This window comes from Tachysurus fulvidraco, chromosome 19 (genome assembly GCF_022655615.1).
Source record: "Tachysurus fulvidraco isolate hzauxx_2018 chromosome 19, HZAU_PFXX_2.0, whole genome shotgun sequence".
NCBI lineage: Eukaryota > Metazoa > Chordata > Actinopteri > Siluriformes > Bagridae > Tachysurus > Tachysurus fulvidraco.
The window spans coordinates 12,358,894-12,383,121 of record NC_062536.1 but is presented as its reverse complement, the minus strand read 5'-3'; the positions used below and the strand labels follow the sequence as shown (position 1 = coordinate 12,383,121).

The window sequence follows — 24,228 nt, the reverse complement described above, 5'->3', positions numbered from 1 at the left end:
AATCAGTATTTACTATGAAGTTTTTACTAAATAGATGTCAAAACTGTTTTGTTTTTTTTTCAGATATTTTATTACATTTAATTATGTTTCCGAGGCCATGAGAAAAAATTGGGCCCTGGTGACTCATTCAAAGATGAAGTTGTTGGATGTTGTGTCTCTGTTAAGAAGTGCATTAGCAAAGAATCCCAAAATCGTTTGCACCCAAAGTGAATCTGGAAATAAGAAACAAATTTGAAACACTTAGATCTTATATCTGTGTTTTTTTATTAGATGCTTTTCAATCACGTAATGACACCAATTTCTTTCCTGTATCCTATACAGTTTCTATACCCATTTCCATTGCTGCAAAGTGAGGTCAAGTTCTTGGTTATGAAAAAGGCAACACAAATGCTTCTACTGACAACTACTGGTCAAAACAGAACATTGACTAAGAAATGATAACTGATGGCTTGTGTTTATTGTTTTGTATTCAAAAAGGTTTTGCCTATTTTGTCATTTTCAGATATGATAAGAACTGTGACACGAGAGACTAATATATGCACTATTGTCAAAAATACATTTACCAACTTAATCTTCATGCCACATTGCAGCAACACTTTAATCTCTCTGTTTAACAGATCAGCTTTCAGAGCTTCAATGTTCGTGTCTATCAACACCATCATTATTGTAATCTTCTACATTGTTAAGTAGCTAAGCTGAGTCTCTGCCTTAACTCAGCACAACCGCATTGTGTTGCTGCATTGCATTCTGGATGTCTTCTGTAGCCATTACTTATAAATATGATGTTCAACATTACATTTCATTCTTCAGTTTCCTTTGTTCATTGTTTGTGAATTTCAGCTGTGTTATGCATGTTGCTTAAGCATATTGTAAATTCCTGAGGCATTCTCGATAGAAATGCAGGACAATTCGCTTTTACAATTTCTGAAATTATGACTCGTGAATCAAATCAGGTTGTTGAATCCTCTTCTCAGCAGATTCCTTTTTTTGTGAGAAAGAAAATGGCTAAATCAATGTTTAGGCCATATGCAAAAACATATTCAGTTTACACTGTATACAAACAAAAAAATGTCAATAATATCTTCTGGCCATAGCATATCTAAGTGTCTCTGCTTGACATTAACTTTTCTGAGCTGTTTTTTTCTTTGCTATTTCTATTCGAATCTGCTCCGGAAACTGCTCCAAGTTTTTCCTCACACATGGTAAGCAGAAACGTTTGGTGTAGAAAATGCTGCAGGCCTGAATAAAACATACACATAGGAAAAGATATCAATGTCTTTTTCTGAAAAACCGCTATTATGAGATGAGATTATAAAACGGTAGTGATAATTGTAAAAAATCTTTAAGTAATACAATTTGAATGGACATAAATTTAGTGTACTAGCTAACCATGTCAGTGAAAGAAGCTATTTTGAGCATACCGTGCCTACACATACAGTCTTCTTACACAAACTGCACTTGGAGCCCAATATAAGGAATTTGTCCTTGTTTGGAGTGAAAGGATCACGCATGCCATAGCAGTCTTCCAAAAACCTGTAGAAAAAGGGGCGTAGACAAGCATTTAACAAGGACACAGACATGTACAATGGGTTATGTGTTTAAACCTACTTTGCAGAGACCATCATTGGCTATTTTATTAGTTGCCATATGTATAAAATGAATGACACCATCTCATCTGTTGCACAGTAGCACAGCTGTATGCACAGTGAAACCATGAGCTGGCTTTGTGCATGGAAAACAAGCTCAAATACCATAACTGTGCACCACAAAGAACACCAACAAGGTAGGTCTGTGTACTAATTATTGTACTCCTGTTTCCTGTACTGGATACTTTTATTATTGGTTTTGAAATGATTTGTAATTTTTTTTACAAGTTTAATATTATTTTTATTAAATATTATTAATTGATTTATTAAAAATAGCATTTAGTAATTTTGTCATTACTATGTATATTGCTTAATAAATAATATTTATATTTCATTCTACTCCATTTAACGAACCCCGAACTGGATACAACTGTTACTGCTATTTTTTATTTTTTTTTTATCTCCACTGGTATGTATACTACACATTTCCACTTAATGTGCAATATTTGTATATTAGTGTGGTAATTATACTGTGTTGACTGTGAATGTGTGTGTCAGTGTGTGCCTGTGTGTGTGTCTGTGTGTCAGTGTGTGCGCGCCAGTGTATGTGCCAGTGTGTGTGTGTCAGTGTGTGTCAGTCAGTGTGTGCCAGTGTGTGTCAGTCAGTGTGTGCCAGTGTGTGTGTCAGTGTGTGTTTGCATGGTGCACTTATTGGACTGGATATCAAGAGTTTCTGAGCTGGCTCTGAATCCACCAAACCTTATCAGGATAAAGTGCTTACTGAAGAAGAATAAATACAGGTATGCACACAGAGATAGTGGTAAAACCTGTATGTGTGTATGATTTAAACTTCATTGGTGAAAGGCTGATCAGGCCACAATTGTAAATCAATCATTTTATACAGAGATAATCGTGTGGTTTTAACATTATCCTTACCCCACTGCTCTGGTGTTTGGTGGTTTCCTCCCGTAAAAGGTGTATACACTGGATAACTCGCACAACTCGCATGTAAACGTTCCTGTCGCAGCTTCCTCGCTGTCGTCCATGTTAGCGTCCTGCTGGTGAGTCAACAGATGTGCATGGTCGTTAAAAGCGAGAAATCATGTTTCGGCTCATTTGCTGTCAAAATCAGACGTTTCTAATTGTTTGTATTTTTTGTTGTTGCATTCTATCACGTTTCCTGTATTTAACGAGCACTTGATCGAGACTTTTGCGTTGAAAGATTCAAACCGGAAGCAGGAAAGACTTCCGGCTTCACACAGCTATGGATGCCATTGGTAAGGAGGGAACTTCACCCTTTGCATGTTTTCCTTTGGCAACAGAGCACTTTTACCAACGTTACGTTAGCGATACAGGGCCTGCGTGTGAAATCTGCGTGTGTTTTTTGTAGTTTTGGGCGACTGGAGATCATTTTATCTGGTTCACGGTTATTGGATTTTTTTTATGCACTGTGGATGATTCGGCCTTGAGGTTAGCATTAGCACTAGCATTAGCTAGCAGATAAAGACGATAAGGGTAGAAACGTGCTTTCGTAAATTACAAAATTATTTTTTAGTTTTTGTGAATTTATGGTGGTATGAAATAAATACTTTAAATCATGGCTCAGGAAAAAAAATAGGTAGTGTTTACATACTTACCGTGTTACGTTTTGCTGGTTGTTAGCTAGCTAGGTGTTCTACGTTACAGACGTGTTTGGGCGTGGCCACTGTGGACCACGCCCCCTATATAGGCCCGCCTCGTGCAATTTACTTATGTATATCAAGTGTACTGATTCTGGGTTATCGGTGCGCGAGTTTCTTGTTTCATTTATATTTACTTGCTCTTAAACATATTCTCAAATATGGTGAAATACAGATCGAGTATACCCGATTAATGTGATTAGAAATAACATTTAAAAGGAACTGCACCCGAAAAACATTTAATATGTTTGTATTGAAATGATTTTGAAGTGTTTTTATGCTAGTTGCTGTTATGCTAGTTGCTGTTATGTTAGTTTGCTAGTTGCTGTAATGCTAACAGGGGGACATTGCTGGTACAGTGACAATAGCATGACACAAATTATCATCTCAAATATAAGTGATTGCAGTCATAATTTGCTGTTTGTTCATAATAGCAAGAGCTTCTTTTCTTACCATATTTCTGTCAGCAAACACTCAACTTGTAGTGATCTGACTGCTAATTAATCGGATTAAATCTTTCAGGAAAATCACGTTAATCGTTAAAGAAAAAAATTCAAGCCATTCAGGGTGCATTTTTCTTATAATGCTAATTTCGCAAACAGTTCATGAGTGCACATTAGCTTCACCAGGTATCTAAGTAGGTCCTCAACAGAGTGATTTATTGTGAAATGCAAAGACAACAGCCTGTATCATACAACCTACTATTTTTGTCTTCACATGATTTAAAAACAGGTTTTTTTTATTTGCAGACAGTGACATGCAGGGAACAGAGGGGGCATTAGGAGGTCCTGATGTCAGAAGGAGGATACCCATCAAGCTTCTCCCTAAACAGTCTAGAAGTAAGGGTTTACATATTTCAATCATAAACACACGGAAGCCTTCCAATTATTGCCTAGTTCAATGCAGGCTATGTGTAATGTTAAGAATAGTAATGGTGATGTTTTTTTTTTCTAAACAGAAAGCTTTGCCTACAAGCAGGAGGAGAGGTTTGACTGTGGGGTAAAGGCTGGAGATGCTTATGCTAGCACAAGGCGATACCCTCAACCATTGTTTTGGGATTATAAGGTTCAAGATCTATGTCTGTTTCTTTATTAATGTATCTATTTTGTACCAATTTCACTAACATTATACCACAATGAACAAAACCACTACTTTCTGTGTTAATTTGGTTTATTTTTCTAGCTTAATCTGATTGGTGAAAAAGACGAAACTCCTGTCCATTTTTGTGATAAGTGTGGTCTTCCCATTAAGACTTATGGACGCATGGTAAGCTTTGGGTATAAATAAACACATCCAGTGGTAGTTTTTTGTTTGATTTCTTGTACAGCTGCCATTATAGACTCTCTCTTTTTTCCTTTCACAGATTCCATGTAAACATGTTTTCTGCTATGAATGTGCACTACTTCATGAGAGGAAAGGTGATAAAATGTGTCCAGGGTAAGTTTTGAGGAAATTTCTCCTAAACTTTTGCAGTAAAAATAAAATATATCAGGAGCAACATTAATTCATATTCATCTTCTTTATCCTCTCAGTTTGACGATGTACAGCTGTACAGACCCAGTTCAGCGGATTGAACAGTGCCAGCGTGGTTCTCTCTTCATGTGCAGCATCGTCCAGGGCTGTAAACGCACCTACCTTTCGCAGAGAGACTTGCAGGCCCACATCAACCACCGCCACATGAGGGTGAGCAAGACTTCAGCAGGCCGCTCTGATCCTCACCACCTTCCAAGCTCGGAAGTTTCAGACCGTTTCCGTGTGCCTCCCAGTCACATGCCCAAACCCCATGTGCACATCCCTCCACCTCTGCCACATGCCACTCATGACCCCTACGCTCAGCCACCTCCTCCCTCTCATGATGACCTCCGTCCCCCTCCTGGCCAGGCTCCTACAACTGACATGGGGCCTCCACGCTCTCTTGCTCAAGAGACGTTCCGCATTACTACGGTGACTACACGGAAGCACAGCAACCTCATCACCGTTCCCATTCAGGACGATTCAGCAAGCTCTTCCTCCCGTGAGCCTGTGAATGCCCCACCACATCACCATCCAGGAGAATATCCAGGGCAACCTGTAGTTTCCCATCCACACCACATGATGGCTCCACCTCAACAACGTTACGGGCCTCCACCTCCTCCACCCCCAATTAGTCATCCAATGCAGCATCCAGCACAGGTCTTCAGCCAAGCCCCTCCTCCACCTTTATCCTCAGTTCCTCCTCCTATAACCCCTCCTCCTGGACACCTCATGAGTCAGCTGCCACCGTACATGAACCACCCTCCACCTGGCCCTCCACCTCAACATGGTGGTCCAGTAAATGCCCCTCCACCTCACCATTACAATCCTCAGTTCTCTGAGGATAAAGGTACCCTCAGTCCACCATTCAATCAACCAGGAGGACTGAGTCCTGGGATGTGGCCTGCTCCCAGAGGACCTCCCCCACCAAGAATGCAAGGTCCTCCTCCACAGGGACAGATGCCTGGTCCTCATCACCCCGACCAAGGCCGATACAGACCCTATTACCAGTAGAATGATTTTTTTGGTAGTTTTGAACATTGCTATCATAAGTGAGTTTATGGTAGGGGTTTGAAAGTCTGTATAGTTTTTTGAATATAAAAATGCATGTCTTTGAAGACTTTGCCGTTAATTTCTGATATTAGATTATATACTGTTAATTACGGCCAATTTTTTGGATTTCAAAATGTATTTGGCAAAATTTTAAAAAATTGTCGAATGTGTTGCTTAATGAATGTATTAATAATTAAATACTAATTAAGGATTGATTTTATCAGTGGTTTTTCACCTTCTTTTCTTGTTTATTTGTTTTTGAGGTTTGACTGAGCCATTCCAGTTTACTAACATATGCTGTCGCCCTTGTTTTTAGAGAAGGGTATCTAGTTTAGAGGCCACTCTTTTATTTGGGGATAATACATATAAAATCTGCAATGTTAAATTTGTACTCTTCAACTGCAAATTTGCCTCACAGTTAAACAGATCCTTCTGATCCAGTGGAACAGAACCTTTTTTCGCTACTGAGTCAAAAATAGTGAGTTAACCAGGTGTAATCCTACAACACACCAAAGTCTATACCACTGATCACTGTAAGCAGTTTCTGTAGGTCTTTTCAAAGAGAAGAAATGACAGTTTGGACAGACTTTTGGAATAACCTTTATTTAAAAAAAAAAAAAAAAAAGCAAGAAAAGAAAAATGTTTGATTGGGTTAAACTTTCCTCATCTGATCATGGTTGAATTGGCTGTTTTGATTGTTAAATTATGTTCATGAACAATGTGTACTAGTGATGTGCCATTCTCAAGCAAGCCATAATCTGAAAAATTCTTGACTTTCACATACCTTGAGTCTTTATTATATTATGTGCATTTACAGGAGCTCACTATTGTTAACGTTAGATTGTTTTTTAGAAGGCAATAATATAGTATCTTGCAGCTTTTACATTAGGTGTTGGAGACCTTAAACTGATAAACTATGAATTCTAAAACAATTTAAGCAGTAGATATGTGAAACTGGCAAGATGCCATTATGGTGCTGAAAGCTTTGGCTCTTATTTGTGAGCTGAGACAAGTGACTCAATAAGAAGTGCTGGATTTCCCATGACTACAACTCTGTCTATTAACACATTCCTGCTTTTGTGTTATAGATGTGGGGCTTTGATGGTCACAAACTCCAGACACTCAACTGTATTTTAAATAGCGATATAAAATATTTATAGATTTGTAATTCTTGTATTTTCAATTCTCCGCTGATATAATCCATTAGCCTGGTCATTTGACACTTTGAAGTATGTCTCCTGTAAATATAAGGACACAGTACAGCCAGAGGTCAGTCTTTATATCAGTCTTATGATTTTTCCTGGAAATTTGGCAGCCTCAATCAAAAAACATTAACTTATATTATGTTTAATCTGTAACTTATCAGTCTTTGGGAATGTGAGTTGAACATGTAGTTAGGTCACTGCTTAAAATGTTCCTTTACCTTTTCCTCTGAATTATCTGGGTGCTTCTTCAGAATGTGCAACATGGCATCATGAAGAGTGGGAAAGAACATGGAGGTCTTGATTTCATCATCAAAAAACATGCAGTTGTGCAGTTTCTCCAAGATGTACACTAAAAAAAAAGTTCTCAAGTGCTTAATGTTTGACAAAGAACCACAAAATTATACTATCATAATGAAAAGTATAATTACCATCACATGAAACAATGTAGACTTCCACATCTACTCGAATGAATTCCTTTAATATCTGTAGAAAGAAAGATCACGGAAGAGATTTGGACCCAACAAAAATGGTGCATATAATATTATTACATATACAAAGTTTGCAGCAATATTAAAGCAGTGTTTATAACTGTATTGTAAATGTTGCTGCAATCTTTGTACCTGTAATATCAACACAAACATTTCCATAATGTTATGTATAGGATACCCTGTGAGGACTTGAATCATGTGAAGCAAACCTTTATTAGCTAGCAGGCGTTTTTACAACATTGCAGGAACGTTACCAGCCAACCATTTTAGAGAGGGTTATAAATGTAACTCTTTTTATCAGAGGCCATAAAATGGAATTTGCGCTTGTTTTGTTTGTGCCCATGTTCACCATTGTATTTTCACTTTAAGAATTTGTAGAGTTTCCTAAGTATTTTTGTTTTACAGTACTTAGCTTAGTTGGGGAAACACTATTGTTTTTTTTTAGGTTATTTTTTTTTTTTTTACAATAGCGTATCTTTAAAGTAAATGGTGGTCTCAAACACATTTCCCCTCTCTGAGATGCCACAAGCGCTTGTTCATAAGCATCTAAAAAGTTGAAGGCATTAAAATAAACCACTAAAACTCTGTGTTAGGTTATTTAATCAGAGATGAAAATGAAGCAGTAAATGTAATGAAAATCTAACTGTATCATGATTCATTTTATTTCAGACTTAAAATAAGCAGAGTTAAAATAATCCGCTTATTTATACTGATTGAAAATTTCAGCTAAGTTGCCTTCTGTTCTTTTGGCAGATTGGACCACCAGAGTACTGGTACAAAGGGTTAATGAAGCTTTTCTGTTCATGCCGAGTAGATGTACACTTATACACAGAAGTTTTTTTTTTTTAATGGTAGCTTAACAAGCGTTTAAATTACTGATAAATATTACAAAACAAAACAATTCACCATTTTAAGGCCTGTGAGTGCCGAGATGTCAAGGAAGGAGACAGCAGAGAAGTCCAAGATGAGACTGTGGATGTCAACTTGAGGAACAGAGATGTTGGCAGGAAGCTGTGCTCTCCAGTTCACTTGAATAGGAAGGTCTGAGAAGTCTACTGGCTGATCTAAACTCTCCATGTTGCTCTCATCCTCTGACATCTCATTATTTGAGCATCCAATGGGCTCAAAGCCTCTCTGAGTCAGACAATATTAAGAGGAAAGAAAGATTATCACAGTTCAAGAGGGCTGTGTTTATATACCTTTACAAAACAATGCACACATTTTAAATGAGTTTATAATTTTTGTACAATTCTTTTTGTGATTTCAGCATGTAATGCTCTGAATCTGCACATGTGAACTCAAGTAAACATGTGACATCATGAGAATAGTGTGATCTGTCCTGAAAATGATAGGGTTATATCTGAGTTAAGAATTAATTAGAGATTATAAATTATAATATGAAATCTTGCGAAAAAATATAGTTCAAATATGATATTGTTAGAATAACTAGCTGTTTAGGACACTGTACTTACAGGTGATATCTGTAACTCTCCATTTCTTAGCATTTTTCTTATAATTCGCAGTGCTTTATTCCTCTTTCTCAAAACTCTGAGTGGACTGAATCCCACCTGAAAAAAAAAAACAGGGAAGTAAAATGTATAAAACTGTCTCAATCTTGCCTTGGTCTTGACCTTATGTCTTTAAAATGTATCTTAAATAATTTTTACTCCAACTCTGTCCACTGCGGTCTGCATAGTGCACCAATATAAAAATCCTTGTTTATAATACTATTTGTATTTGCAAACCATTTTTAAGGTGGCACAAAGAAAGAAAAATAGGGTTGTTTTTTTTTTTTTTAGAAAAGAACAGGAACATCTGCTTACATCTTGTTTAGAGTTTGCTTTTTAGATCTAACTAGAGCATTATTCTTGGTCTTGTCTGAGCCTTAGCCTTGTCCTAACAATTAAAAAGCCTTACTCTTTTCTTGATTACAAACGTATACAACATACGGACCACTTACGGCTTGCATTGCTTTGTTTCTGAAGAACTCAATGTTTGCAAAAAATATTGGTGAAGGGATTCTGAATATTTTAACTCCAGGAGGTTCATGGATCTGCATAAAAAAGGAGAAAATGTACATCATTCTATTTTTCTGAGGGTGAGAATGTTGTCATTATAGATAATAATGAGCATAAACTCACAGAGGTGTAGTCTTTGCGGTCTCTGTAGAGATCTGTGCCTTTGATGTTGGCAAGTACAGAACAACGTGGACTAGAATAAAATGAACATGCGATATTGGTGCTTAAATAATGCATGAGTTATTTTGGTCTTCATGTTTCTAGAACACTGTATATATAACTATGCATACTTACAACTGAGCACGGAAAACGACTGTAAGCAGTTCCACACCGAGACCCACAGCTAGTCCGAGGTCCAGGCTCAGTATGATGGAGGCTGCACATGTTGCAACCCAGATAATCTGAAATGGGGAAGATTATAGAGAAGAATCAGAATAGAAAAAGCTTAATATTAAAAAACCCAAGGTTACAGATTGTTTTTTGAATTAATAGATGGATGGATGGGTGGATGGATGGATGGATGGATGGATGGATGGATGGATGGATGGAGGGAGGGATTATGGAAGGATGGCACATAATCCAGCTAATGCTTTGTCAAAAAAAATTGGAAAAGATCAATTTTGTGTAATATTCAATATTTGGGAAAAATAATAATTGGATAACTGGATGGGAAAACATTGGGCAACATTGAAGTGTTTGAAATAAATGTAGCAGGTGACTGTGGTTTAGCTTGGGTCTACCCTGGGAGGGTGCTGCAAGTGTCAATAAAAATACACAGATACACTTGGTCAGATTGTTCTCAGAGATTATTACCATGGGAAATTGTGTGTTTTTTTTATATTGTTATAGCTCTTGAAGTGGCTTTAAAAAGAAATAAAATGAGTGCTCACAAAATCGGCTTTGTCCTTCTTCCAAATAGATGGAAGCTCTCTGAACTGCATCAACATGCCTTTCAGGTTCACGATCACGAGAGCTCCCAATACAGACTAGAAGAATAAGACAGCGTAGAAGAAATATGCAAGAAAGTTTAAATGTTTCTAAACTTTTATGTAGCGCATCTCTAATATACTCAATGATTGTAATAAAACATGCATTTTATAGTATTATTTTTATATTATTTCTATTGTAACTTTGATAACTATGAAATGTTCTTGAAAAATATATACTCGATAACTAGAAACTACACAAAAAAAAGTGAGTGGAAAAAACACAGTAAACATTTTATGGTGCTTGTACAGTTTTCCTTGTCACTTACCCTTGGCAATGGCTCGAGAAGGAATCCTATTCCAACTGTGACGATCAGTACTATAATTGCAGAGATTAAACCTGCTATCTGTTAAAAAAAAGTTAATGTTTCATCCCTAGTTTTCATTTGAGCAATAGATCTCACAAATGATAAACTGAACCCTTTATGAACTTTAAAGACAGTGACCATCATAAACTATAAAAGCATGTCTTAGATGTATAACAATGTTAAGATGTAAAGTTGAATAATGCAATTCTGTCTACATGAACCTTTGATACATGCTCAGTCTTTCACTCCTTTACTTGGTTCAAAGGCAGTGACTGGTTTAGTAAAGTGATCCACAGAATCATGTACCTGTGTTTTTCCCCCTGTGCTTTCTTGTACTGCTGTCCTGGAAAGTGCAGTGCTGGCTGCAAAGGATCGAAAAGCTGCCCCGAATATATTACTTGCTCCAAAAGCAATGAGCTCCTATTAACATGGAAAAAAAACACCCATTGGTTCATTTGGCACGATGGAAGGCACAGGCACAGTTATTTGTTTATTTATTTAGTCCTATCTGGGATCTTTTTTGGATTTTGGGTTTCTTACCTGATTTCCATCAATAACATAGTCATGCTTGACAGAATAGACTTTAGCCACAGAGAAGGCCACAGCAAAGCCCACTATAGCTATAGGGAAAGCATCTAATGCAGTATATTCCATCACTTCCACATTTGGGGCAAATGGAGCTTCAAATCTAAAAACATGAATGGCAAAATTTTATGCCTCGTATATGCAGACTGCTCCATTTGATACAATGCCACTATGACACAATGAAATTCTTACCTTAATGGATCGCTCATTAGAGGGTGCTTTTTGGTCATTATTAACATATTACAGATTTTCTTCAAGTAAATATGATGCATCCTTACCCATCCACCATCTCTCCGATCACAGTCACGTTAAACCTTGCTTCAAAATTAAACCCATAAGAGCATCCGCAAGCAATGATGGTCTAATGAAGACAGTACAGTAAAAATGAGGGCTCCCAAAATCTCACTGGATATCTGGGAAATGCTATCATTTTGAAATGTTGTCTCTCAAGCAATACCCACCATAATGATTTCAATTGGAACTGGCACAAGTAATTTAAATTTGTCGTTTAGCTCCTTTACTATATACACCACTGCCATGATTATAATGGAGGTCAACAAATCAGCCACATTTGTCAAATAGAGCTGTGTAAAAACTTTCTCCAAAGTCTGAAATAAATAACAAAAAAAATTACTGAAAAAAATTACAATACAAGAATAAGAATTAAACCATTCTTTCAGTTTTTACTAGTCAAATATACTTTCACTTAATAGGAAATTAAAGTTAAGGAAAGGACAGAAAATGTGTTTCCTGCCATTACATCTTCACCCACAACCGAGCAGCAGTGCAAACTTTATTTATGCATCGTGAGAAGAATACTAAACAGCCTCCATTGCTAACCAGACACCAAGTTTGGTTGTAGAATAATGGCAGAAATAAATAGTCCCCTGTCTCTCCCTTGCCCACAGAAATAAGATTAGTAGAATACTCTGGAATATGAAATGGTCACTTCAACATGTATAACTTCACATTTTAAAAGCATAAATTTTAACAGAACATGCCAGAGTTACAACTATCTTTTTAATTCAATTTCTACTCACAAAGAAAATGTTGAATGCTCCACTTTTGCCAGGTACATTTAACCCGAGCACAAACTTAAGCTGTGACATCAGGATGTGTACTGCAGCAGCAGTAGTGAACCCAGATACCAGCGTATCAGACAGGTAAATGACTATGAAGCCAATCTGCAGTATTCCCATGGCAAGCTGCAGAAAATTGGGAAAAATGTATCGATATATTTAATTATCTTTGCATTGTACTGTGTATGCCAATATTATGTTGTAATCAAATGGATTTTATGTTTGTAAATAGGTATAGTATGCTGTATTCCTGTATCGATTTTTTTAAAGCCAGGCAATTTTAATATAAAAAATTATATTAGTAAAGGTTGATGTCATCTGAATATTGTGATAATCCGAATGTGATAGAAATACTGTTTATATAGGCTACCTGGAAAATGCCCATAAGAAATGTGAGAGAAGAGGCAACTATAACTCTTTGTTGCTCCATGGTCAGTCCCTCAAATCCAGTAATGTTCACTGTGTCTCTTTTCTCGGGTACCAACCTCTCTACAACACTGCCAACCATCAGACTCAACACGGGAAAAGGACCTGAAAGAGTCAGATAGAAAAGCTACAGATGTGCGTATAGAAAAGTTTAAAATCTGCATATGAGTTTCTGAGATGCTTTGTCAGTTCTGCATCAGGTGATACGTACCTACGGACAGGTGTCTGGATGTGCCCAAGAAGAAGTATATCAATACAGGAAAAAATGCAGAGTATAGTCCATATCCTGGTGGTAAACCAGCCAACAAGGAAAATGCAAGTCCTGGAGAAATATAAGTGTAAGAATAACATGTTATTAGGCTCTGTAAGGATCTTTTCACATTCACTATGAAGAGCAATTCCTGTCAAATTCCTATTTACAATTTCACACATGAACTACAAATATATCCTGAATATAAACTCTCTGACCACTTTATTAGGAATCTATTATTCACTTTCTCATTCATGCAAATATTCTAATAGTCAATTGTGTTGCAGACGCACCACACATACACTCATGCAGATACTGTATAAGCCAGCAGCTTCAGGTAATGTTAACATTAAACATTCTCCTAGGTAATGTGATCTCAGTGATTTTGACAGTGACATGGTTATTGCTACCAGAGTTACAGTATTGAGTAATTTAGACAGAAACAGGAATCTCACTAAAATAAGATCAATTGGAAATTGGAAAAAGATCAAGCAGTGGTTTTATTCTGAAACACTCTTCAGCTCACCACTGATCACATTGAGCTTTTATTATGAAATTGAATTTATTCAACTGTATCTGCATTATGCTGGCAATGCACTGCTGCCTTAGATAACTGCATGAATGAGTAGCTGTACAGGTAATCCTAATACACTTTTAGATACACAGTTGAATGATATATATGATATATAAAAGACTACTTTCCATTGCTTTTCCCCATTGTATTAGTGTGGTATAATTAGTCCTAGTAAATTTGATTTCAATAAAGAAGTACACACTATAGTGTAAATAGTAGATATAGTGTAAAACATAAAATATAAATACTGTAATATTTATTTGTTTGTTTGTTTGTTTGTTTGTTTGTTTGTTTGTTTGTTTGTTTGATGACAAAATGTACTGATGTGCATTATAGGAACTTGTTTTTTTTTTTTTCTTTAATGTCCTTCCACCAACTAGTCAATCAGAAAGACATGCATTAACAAACAATACAGTGAATGTGTATTGTAAGTGATATGGTTATAAAGATATGCAGCAGTGTTTGAAATTTTCATACCTAAAATTAATAGAGAGACAAAATGTAAGACAGATTTTTTTTTTCATAAATATTCCTTTGCTGGGTGTCAAGTTCAAGGTCAGCCCAGACTTCTCTCAGCCACAGATTATTTTCTATTCCTATACCCATGTCTTATAACTCCAGATATTCCCAAGCTAAATGTGAGGAATAATCTGTACAGCAGGTCCTGGTTGGCCCCAGATTCTTTCTGGTGTGACACTTTCATGGGGTCTTGCTTTTTGTCTGACCTTTCCTCTTAGGTCTGTTCCTCAAAGATGAAGAGACATGAATGTGTCATAAATCTAAGGCTCACTGAACATAAATCTGTGACATAAATCTAAGGCTCACTGAAGCAGACAAGCCTCTTCAACACAAGTTCTTAGTCCATAAAAGGTACATGCCAGAGGTTAATTTTTGTTAAAAGAAATACCCAAACATAGAACAGCTTCAACTTGCATATTGCAAAAATAATTCTGTATGTTCATGCTTAAAATATCTCACTGTAGAAATTGCAGATTTACCTGTTTTTCTATCCACAATAAGATCTTTCTAAAATGATTAGTATCTGTTTCAGGACATTTGATCTTCGTATTATTGATGCAAAGGAAAATTTGTGCTGTCACCCATTCCAACATACAGTATTAAATAAAACACTTCACTCACTTGCTAAGTAAGGAGGTCAGAGAAAGAATAAAATACTACCTTGCAATACAGCGACAAGTCCTGTGCTGACTCCAGATATTATGTCACTTGGCAGCCATTGTTTAAATCTGTATATTTTCATCCACCCAATGATGGGAAGCAAAGACAATGCTGCATTCTTTAAACGTTCTGAATCACACCTAAAGCAAAAACATACACTTTCATAATTTCTAATTCTGTGTACTGAAATAATTCATCTATATTAAAAATTCACAGTGACAAACACAACTGAAAATAAGCATAGTCAAATATACACAAATATACTCAAAAATAAGCTAACTGTTCAATATTTAATAATTTAAGAAATATGGAAATGGCATTTTTGTGGTGATTTTTTTCAGATTTAGATTGAATTATTCTTACGTGAAGTATTCTATAACATGATCTAGTAGACCTTTGTGTCTCCTGGTGATCTTTACATGTTCTTGTGAAAAAGAATCTTCAGAGAACACCCGTCTGTCCACTAAATAGTGTCCGTCGACTAGTTCTACCTCTTTTCCCATTTGTCTTTGCAGGTCCAGGTAAGGTGAAAAGCAGAAGCAGTTACTTCATCTCCTGAGCGTATTTTTAGGACTCGGCTTGAGGAATATATGCATCTGCTTTTACTTTGCAGACTATTTAATCATTTACAGATGTAAATTGGGTTGCCACTACAACATGATGATCTTAGTCATCCTTCCTTGTGTGTATGATGACACAAGATTAAGTGGGTTCTTGTGCCATATTTCAGCACAGAGAAGGTAATCATCTATTTCAGTATTACAGAACAAATATCCCTCATTCAATTCTTAATATTGAACTTTCCACCGATTTGTTTTCTCCTTGGTTTAGAGAGAGAGAGAGAGAGAGAGAGAGAGAGAGAGAGAGAGAGAGAGAGAGAGAGAGAGAGAGAGGTATTATGTAATGAAAACAAAAACAAAAACTGATTGATTTCACAATTTCACTTGATTGGATATACAGTAAATATATATATAATTTGTTGTCATTTCCTGAGCTCTTTGGATTTTTACCGGTTTTTTGCTCATAGGAAATTTAGCTGTCTGTGCTTATCTACTTCCCAAACAGGTTTTCTTAGCCACATAATACACTTTTGCACCTATAGCCTTAAGAGACTTTGAATTGTATTGCACAGATTCAAGTGGTGAACCTGTCCTGTGTTTGCATGGCATAGATAAGATGTAAAAAAATTGGAAAATAGTATCAGGTCTAACAACAATTTGAACTCCAAATGCCAACATGCACCTACAAACATGGATGCAATGGACTCCACTTCCCACAATGCATGAGCATGTCCTCGTTTATGAGACACAGGACGTCTGATCAAACACACCTGTGCTCAATCACACACACTCAAACTAGGACTCGAAAATTTTTAAATAAATTGTAAGTCACTTTGGATAAGGGAGACTGCTAAATGCCAGAAATAAAAGTGAATGTAAATATGAAAGAGCACAAGAGGCACAATTAATACCATTTATTTTCCTTGCAATTTTCTTTGCATTGTAGTCAATTAGTTGTTATATTTGCCTGACCTCTCTTTATATAATGCCTTAAAGTCACCAGTGTTGGGTGGGGGGCCAACTTCACACTGGTCTTAAAGTCTACCAAAGAAAAATGTTGCTTGGTATCAACTTGTATATGATAACTACATATGATAGAACAATCTGTATCTAACTACATATAAAAGAACATATTAATAAAGACCAAAAGGAGAGAAAAATATTGCTAGTCATTTTATTGTTAATAATAATATAGAAATAAAATGTATTATATATTAATTAAATAATATAATATTAATATTATATTTACTACATTTTATATAAAAATGTTTTTTTTACATATACCAAAGTGTCAAAGTTAGGGTATATATCCATATTTCTCCAGTTATCCAGATAAAAGTCATGATTACATGATTGTGTGCCTCTAACATATTCTTTTTGTAAATAAACATTATACAGTACTTTTTTGTTCCAAATATTTCTATATATATATATATATATATATATATATATATATATATATATATATATATATATATATATATATATATATACATATTATATATATACTATATATAATATGTTTCCCCAAAATTTCCGTCTATAAATTACAATATCAATTCATAAGATTCAAAGCATCCTACAGCTGACTCTACTGTATCTTGGTTTCCTCAGCATACTTAAAAAAAGTGGTTTCTTTCCCTGCAAAAAAAATCTTCTGTGTAAACATACAAATTATGATTATTATGAGGTAAAAAAGGTAGCTACAAAAGCTACAAAATAGCTTTTCTCTGCTTCGCAAGCTGTATTTTTCATTATTCAGTTTGCCATGAATGTTATTATATACGTATGGGCAATTTAATGGATTAAAGAGTGAATTATTCATGTTTAATATCGAATATGCTGACAATGTTGGCTTTATTTTCTTTACTCTTTTACTAATGCTATGAGGTGGATGTAGATTACGTATGTGCAGCATCGCATCATCATGGAGGGTCAGAAAAAGGATGGATGTTGTAATCTCATCATCAAAGAATCTGCATTTCTGAATTTCTCAGTGATATAAGCTGAGAAGAGCATTTCAAAGGTTAGTGGTAGATAATGTCTAATTTTTATGGCAACATAAATTCAATGGCAGCACAATTATGTCAGTTTATATGCCACAATAAAGTAACTTTTACACTTACGATCACAAGCCTCAATGTAGACTTTAATGTCAATGCGGGCCTTTTATAGCACAGTGATATCAGATTTTATAGCACAGTGATATCAGATTTCTAAAGTGACGTGCTCAGATGTGCAATTAGCATTTTTTGCTGTCTACAAAAAAACAATATTCATTTCTATGATTACAGTTTTCAGATTAGGAGGTAATTGTCATACTGTCTTGAGATCTTTGAGGGCTGAGATATCAGGGAAGGAGACAGCAGAGAAGTCAAGCATGAGAATGTGGATGTCTATTGGAGGACCAGAGATTTTGGCAGGACAAGTTCTGATTTCTAGTTCACCTGAATAGGAAGGCCAGAGAAGTCTATTGGCTTATCTAAGTCCTCCATCTTCTGACTCTTCAACGGGCAAAGAGCAAGTAGAATGTAGTCTCTTCTGTGGATAAAGTAATGATCTTCACAGCATCGAAAGTGTAAACAAGAGTCTATAGTTTATAACATTCTAAAGAGTGGATATAAGAGCCAAAGGCTTTAGTATATATATATATAGTACCTAGTACCTAGACTTACATCTGTGACTATGAGTTCCCCATTCTTAATTAACTTCTAAATTTTTCATAGGGCTTTATTTCTCTTTCTCAGTACTCTCAATGGATTGAACATACATTTAAAACAACCTCTGCTTCTGGCAATAACATAAAGATATACATACAAAAATACAAATTGGGGGAAACCTGTATCTGTTTACTGATCTCTTTACTGATCCTGACTAGACAGTTATGATTGCTGTATATGCATTGGGATGTAAATGAATGTAAACAAAAAAAAACTTTTCATTCAAGCAAACCTTTCTGTGGCATGCCAGAATATGTATTTTTCCTTTCCCAAACACTATGAAATAAAATGTACCTTAGTATGGCCTTGGCATGGCAACAAGAAAACAAATATATTTCAGTTAAAAAAAGATGTGGTCAAGGAATAGTAACTGATAGGAGGATATACTTCAACTTAAAAATATTTAAATGTAAATTAATTGGAAAACACAACATATAAAATAATTAATTCAACCAAATAAACAGTCAAAGAAGAATGAGTGTTATTATTGTCCCATGGAGCTGTTGTCCCATAATTGGCAACTAAGAAGTAAATCATTGTATGAATTGAGGCACTATAGGTAGGTGTGAGTAATTATTATCACAGCAGAACAACACAGCAAACTCCTAGATGTCTCCTGGATTGATTTTTTGTGAGTCACATAAGTGTTTAAGCCTCCACTTTGTTTTATACTATTCAAGGCAGGTACTTGTTGTTGCAGAACTTTAGGATTAAAGTCAAGCTTCTAATTTCATAAATACTTACAGCATCAATCAGTTTGCCTCTGAAGAAATCTTTTGCAAAGAATGTTGGTGAAGGAATTCTGAAAATCTTCACTCTCTCTGGGAGTGAAGGGTTAATCTGTGGGTTAATCTGTGTAGGGTTAATAATAAAAAAGGATTATATTTTACATGAGAAATATTTGTCAGTTAGGTGAGCAGGTGCATTATACACAAATACACACATATAAACACATATTTTTTGTGCATTAACTCTCCTTCTGAGCTACAGTAGCCCAGATTTAGGGTTACAATTTTTATTGTCTTTAACGGGGGACTGTGGAATATTTCAGCACTGTAATCAGTATGTAATTAATTTGTAATTAACAGTGACTTAAAGGTACATTGTCTTTGCGGTTCCTGTAAATCTCAGTGCCAGGGATGTTTGCTAGGACACAGCAGTGTGGACTAAAAATAAAGAACTTATATTGTTACTCTTTTCGGTATCTAAACAAAATCATTCTATAGTTATTTTATTTTTATTTTTTTATATTTTATTTAGTCAGACTCACAACTGAGTCCTGAAGACAACAGTAATCATCTCTGCTCCAAGTCCCACAGCAAGGCCAATATCTAGCCCCAGCAATATGGAGGCGGCACAGGTCACAACCCAAACAACCTGAATGGAGGGAGGTAATGAGCACATAATTACAAAAGCCATTGCAGAAGTCTATTCAGTATTTTATTATAAAATGTAGTAATCAATTCAATTCAATTCAATTTATTTGTATAGCGCTTTTAACAATTTCCCATTGTCTCAAAGCAGCTTTACAGAAGTACGAAAACAGAAGAGAGAGAAAAAAGAAATATATATATAAAATGATAATAAGAAAAAATAAGGATAAAAATAAATAAATGAATATATACAATTAATGTTTAAAATTAATAAAAAAAAAAAACCCACATATATCTATCCTTATCCCTAATGAGCAAGCGGGAGGCGATGGGGCAAGGAAAAACTCCCTGAGATGATATGAGGAAGAAACCTTAAGAGGAACCAGAATCAGAAGGGAAATCATCCTCATTTGGGTGACACATCTGGGCTGAGTTCAGCTCAGACCTGATTGCTGATAAAGACCATACTATACAGATGACTGACACAACATTGGTTAAGAAGGTATGATAGTCTCCGGGCGGCTCCATCCACAACAATCCCATGAGACACTGGCTGACCATGCAGATTGATCCCTCGCAAGGTGAACACTGGGCGATGGGACTCCAACCAGCGGTAGAACATCAGGATTGACGAAGTAGCTCTGTAAGAAGAGAGGATGAGGCTAGGAAGATCGATCCCTGTACGATCAAGCTAGGAAGATCGATCCCTGGATGTTGCTTTTTTTCATTTACAGCATAGAAGTAACAAACATTTGTATATTGTTTTGGAGCAAATGTTACTTGTATAATTTTAACTGTAGTCTGCTGTTGTGACTGCACAATAGACAATTAAATGGGTTCATATCATCTGACAGAAGGTAAAATAGGACTTTTTAAAGGCACCTTAGTGTAGGTCACAATTTTTATAGGCTGTATAATTTTCCACCCTTGAACCCCTATTAAACATAGATTGTTTATTCCTGTAATTACATGCATTTCATGTGAGCTTTATTGTTGTACTTCACTGTAGAATAGTACATACCTCACCTCAACCATAGAGGGCAGTATTTCTATTAACATATTTTGATTTTTTACTTCAGGAAGTATTCCATTGCAATGATAATAAATGTATTTATTTGCTCTTTATTATTTTCATCATATATCTTTGGAATCTAATTAAATGTCAATGATATATTTCTGCCTAAACAACAATACAATACTGAAACTGACATACCACTATGTTTATAAAGGGCAGTACAAGCTGCCAGGGATTTAAATGATGCACCAAAGATGGTACTTGCACCAAATGCTATGAGCTCCTGTAGATAGGTCAGATTTGCATGACAATCAAATAACCTGGATATATACTGCAGATCTCTGCAGCATCATTTGCTGTCCATTTCCTTTAAAGCTACATGATAGTGGAGCTCACCTGGTTTCCATCAATAACATAGTTATGTTTGACAGCATATACTTTAGCCACAGCAAATGCTACAGCAAAAGCAAGTATAGACATAATAAAGATCTGTATATTAGGAGCAAGTCATGACTGAAATGTTGTGCAAGGTGAAAATATGTTGTGGTCACACTTCTCATTCTCTGTGATCAATCTCACAAATTAAATATAAAATAATTACTTAAAAAATAATAATTAAAGGTACTCCAAAATTGTCTCTAAAACTGTATACATAAGTACTCCACATGTTAAGTTCATATTTATTCTCAAGGAAAATCCTTAATATGAACATAAATAAAATTATTAAATGTGACTATTTCTTAATTCATTGGTAACGTTGTTTTACTAAATCAGTGAGTGAGCGACAAAACATTTGGTTAGTAGATAAGTGGTGCATGATCAAGATGGTTAACAAAAACACCATGCTTGCATGAAGCATTAGCATCTTATCTTTTCAGCACATTGAGCACCAATTAAAATGGTTTTGCTATCTGTAGTTTGAATTCCATTTTGATGATGTTTTCAAAAGCAAATTTTGCGATTTTTATCAGAACAGTCTTTTATTTTGAAGGCCACATTTGGAACTGGGATATAGGAGGTGAGGAAGTTCTACTGAGAGCTGTGAATATGGTTGGAGTATTATTTATTTTGTGTGTTGATTAACACTGGTATCATGAAAATGTAATTAGAAGAAGTTTGTTTTTCCATCCTCATGGCTTAACTAAATGTATTAGGATGGGCAGACCTTATGTTTTCATTTTGATTAGTAGTTCTACAATTTGTATGCAATTATTTATATTTTCTTCAATTTATAGCTCCTTATGTAAGCTCTGCTTGCCATTCACATAAACTAAAGCTAAGAGAACCACTTTTGCTCAAACCCTTGGTCTTATTTTCTTCAGATCTTTTGTGTCTCAAAAAATGTATAGGGATATAACTAACATTTCTAGGCTGGAATCTTTATTTCTTTTATACTGATTCACCAGATATACTTACCATGATGACCTCTATTTGGGTGGGCACTAGGAGATTTTTCTTGAATCTTTCATTGAGCTCTTTTGCAGTGAACACAGTAACCATTACCACAATGGATGTCACTACAGTATGTCATGGATGTTTGTGAATGTGATCTGCCCAAAGGTTTTCACCAGAATCACCAGAATGAAGTATAAATGGAGTGTTTTTTTTTTTTTTTTTTTTTTTGTACTTTGGGGCATGGTTCTGGGTTGGCGAGTCAGGAGGTGTGCCTTGAAGTTGGGGTACTGTCAGGTATGGCCGGGACTATTCACTGCCAGAACACCAGGGGGACATTCTTGCAGGCTTTGTTTATCTGTGCCATGTGCCTGTGTTTTTTTTATATCATGTGTGTTGGCCCCACCCTTTCCTTATCTGTTCCCACCTCTGCACACCATTTCCTTGTGTTTTAATGATTAGCACCCCTATTTATACTGGTTGTCTTTCGTCTGCTTTTGGGTCTGCTTTTGTCCCTGTGTTTCCTGATAGCATCAAATTGTTCACAGAAGGAAGCCTCTTCTGATGCACAAGAAAGCCCGCAAACACTTTGCTGAAGACAGGCAGACTAAGGACATGGATTATTGGAACCATGTCCTGTGGTCTGATGAGACCAAGATAAACTTATTTGGTTCAGATGGTGTCAACCTGGTGAGAAGTACAAAGACAAGTGTGTCTTGCCTACAGTCAAGCATGGTGGTGGGAGTGTCATGGTCTGGGAGTGAGTGCTGCGGGCACTAGGGAGCTTCAGTTCATTAAGGGAACCATGAATGCCAACATGTACTGTGACATACTGAAGCAGAGCATGATCCCCTCTTTTCAGAGACTGGGCCGCGGGGCAGTATTTCAACTGAGGGTAAATGTGATAGACTGGCCAAGCATGTCTCCAGACCTCTGTGGGGCATCCTCAAATGGACGGTGGAGGAGCACAAGGTCTCTAACATCCACCAGCTCTGTGATGTCGTCATGGAGGAGTGGAAGAGGACTCCAGTGGCAACCTGTTTATGATCTGGTGAACTCCATGCCCAAGAGGGTTAAGGCAGTGCTGGAAAATAATAGTGGCCACACAATATTGACACTTTGGGCCCGATTTGGACATTCTCACTTAGCTTACTTACTTTTGTGGCCAGCAGTTTATACATTAATGGCTGTGTGTTGAGTTATTTTGAGGGGACAGCAAATTTACACAGTTATACAAGCTGTACAATCACTACTTTTCATTGTAGAAAAGTGTCATTTCTTCAGTGTTGTCACATGAAAAGATAATAAAATATTTACAAAAATACTCACTTTTGTGAGATACTGTATGTATATAGCCAGGGATATATGTACAGCTTTTTTTGTTGACTTCAGTTCAGTTTAACACAATAATCTCAGAAAGCCTCTCCTCCAGTTACGACCAATATGCAGGAGGTTGAGCGGCTGGTACTACATGTTAGACAACAACAACAATCTGCACCCAAACACGCTCAAAACTGAGTAAATGACAGTGGTATTTGGAAGACACTCATCAACACTACTCCACCCTCACAATTTCCAACAGCACAGTGTCGTGTATAAACACCTTTTCTGGGAACTACCATTTTCCAAGACCTGAACTGGGGGTCCAACATAAACTACATCCTCAAAAAGGCCCAGCAGAGGGTGTACTTTCATCCAGTAGAAATTGTGAAGTATGGTCTGCCAACTGAGGCAGTATGGTCTGTCATAGGAGCTGTTGGTACAGTTCTACACTGCACGTCTTAAATCTGTCCTGTGCACATCCATCACCGTCTGGTTTTATTGCTGCCACAAAACAGGAAAGGTACAGACTAGAGTAAAAACTACAAAAAAAAAAAAAAATCATTGGTGTTCCCCTGCCCACTCTCCATGCCTCCAGAACCAGGGAATGGGCAAGAAAAAAATCACTACTGTCACCCTCACACCCTGGACACAACTGTTTTCAACTCCTCCGATCTGGCAGGCACTAAAAACATTGAACACTAAAACTACTAGGTATAATAACAGTTTCTTTCCACAGACAATAACCCTCAAAAACAGGGTTAACTATATGCAACTAGCCGCTTAAAAGCACCAACATGCTCCTCACAAACTTGTTACACTTCGCTTTACATCTATAAAGAGTAAAAACAGTCACTCATTACTTCATCACCATATGTTACACACACTATTGCTGCTTTCAATACTCACACATTCTGTAC

The 24,228-nt window shown here is 36.2% G+C and overlaps 3 protein-coding genes across 6 annotated transcripts; 1 reads left to right on the top strand and 2 right to left on the bottom strand.

Annotated features, from left to right (window-relative positions):
- Positions 1-245: 245 nt before the first annotated feature.
- cdpf1 (cysteine rich DPF motif domain containing 1) lies at positions 246-2,635 on the bottom strand. 3 transcript variants are annotated; one of them, XR_003441291.2, is made up of 4 exons: positions 2,523-2,635; positions 1,422-1,533; positions 836-1,239; positions 246-756 (listed from the first exon to the last, which is right to left on the bottom strand). XR_003441291.2 is itself a non-coding variant. In XM_047804104.1 (4 exons), exons 1-3 carry the CDS (start codon positions 2,630-2,632, stop codon positions 1,120-1,122), a joined length of 342 nt encoding a protein of 113 aa, XP_047660060.1. In that variant the 5' UTR covers positions 2,633-2,635; the 3' UTR covers positions 246-981; positions 1,100-1,119. The 3 variants fall into 3 exon arrangements, 2 of the variants coding, with proteins under 2 accessions (XP_047660060.1, XP_027007373.1); XM_047804104.1 differs by having other exon boundaries at positions 246-981; positions 1,100-1,239; XM_027151572.2 differs by having other exon boundaries at positions 246-1,239.
- Positions 2,636-2,712: 77 nt separating this feature from the next.
- On the top strand, positions 2,713-6,050 carry cbll1 (Cbl proto-oncogene-like 1, E3 ubiquitin protein ligase). 2 transcript variants are annotated; one of them, XM_027151569.2, is made up of 6 exons: positions 2,713-2,863; positions 4,015-4,104; positions 4,224-4,330; positions 4,448-4,531; positions 4,629-4,702; positions 4,798-6,050. In XM_027151569.2, exons 1-6 carry the CDS (start codon positions 2,851-2,853, stop codon positions 5,789-5,791), a joined length of 1,362 nt encoding a protein of 453 aa, XP_027007370.1. In that variant the 5' UTR covers positions 2,713-2,850; the 3' UTR covers positions 5,792-6,050. The 2 variants fall into 2 exon arrangements, with proteins under 2 accessions (XP_027007370.1, XP_027007371.1); XM_027151570.2 differs by lacking the exon at positions 2,713-2,863 and adding an exon at positions 2,870-3,056.
- Positions 6,051-6,412: 362 nt separating this feature from the next.
- slc26a3.1 (solute carrier family 26 member 3) lies at positions 6,413-15,517 on the bottom strand. The gene is made up of 19 exons (XM_027151566.2): positions 15,292-15,517; positions 14,929-15,068; positions 13,137-13,247; positions 12,870-13,030; positions 12,461-12,625; positions 11,882-12,028; positions 11,699-11,781; positions 11,376-11,523; positions 11,142-11,255; positions 10,797-10,874; positions 10,432-10,527; positions 9,836-9,942; positions 9,665-9,734; positions 9,484-9,576; positions 8,996-9,091; positions 8,430-8,657; positions 7,464-7,518; positions 7,254-7,384; positions 6,413-7,068 (listed from the first exon to the last, which is right to left on the bottom strand). The coding sequence occupies exons 1-19, from the start codon at positions 15,429-15,431 to the stop codon at positions 6,985-6,987; spliced, it is 2,247 nt and encodes a 748-aa protein (XP_027007367.1). The 5' UTR covers positions 15,432-15,517; the 3' UTR covers positions 6,413-6,984.
- Positions 15,518-24,228: the final 8,711 nt, after the last annotated feature.

Coding starts and splice junctions, on each gene's coding strand:
- slc26a3.1 (XM_027151566.2), bottom strand. CDS start 15,431: ATGGGAAAAGAGGTAGAACTAGTCGACGGACACTATTTAGTGGACAGA. Junction 15,069..15,291: donor CATGTTATAGAATACTTCAC/GTAAGAATAATT, acceptor TTTTTGCTTTAG/GTGTGATTCAGAACGTTTAA. Junction 10,875..11,141: donor GCACAGGGGGAAAAACACAG/GTACATGATTCT, acceptor TTTTTTTAACAG/ATAGCAGGTTTAATCTCTGC.
- cbll1 (XM_027151569.2), top strand. Junction 4,331..4,447: donor CATTGTTTTGGGATTATAAG/GTTCAAGATCTA, acceptor TTATTTTTCTAG/CTTAATCTGATTGGTGAAAA. Junction 4,703..4,797: donor GGTGATAAAATGTGTCCAGG/GTAAGTTTTGAG, acceptor TTATCCTCTCAG/TTTGACGATGTACAGCTGTA.
- cdpf1 (XM_027151572.2), bottom strand. CDS start 2,632: ATGGACGACAGCGAGGAAGCTGCGACAGGAACGTTTACATGCGAGTTG. Junction 1,534..2,522: donor CCAAACACCAGAGCAGTGGG/GTAAGGATAATG, acceptor CTTTTTCTACAG/GTTTTTGGAAGACTGCTATG. Junction 1,240..1,421: donor AGACTGTATGTGTAGGCACG/GTATGCTCAAAA, acceptor TGTTTTATTCAG/GCCTGCAGCATTTTCTACAC.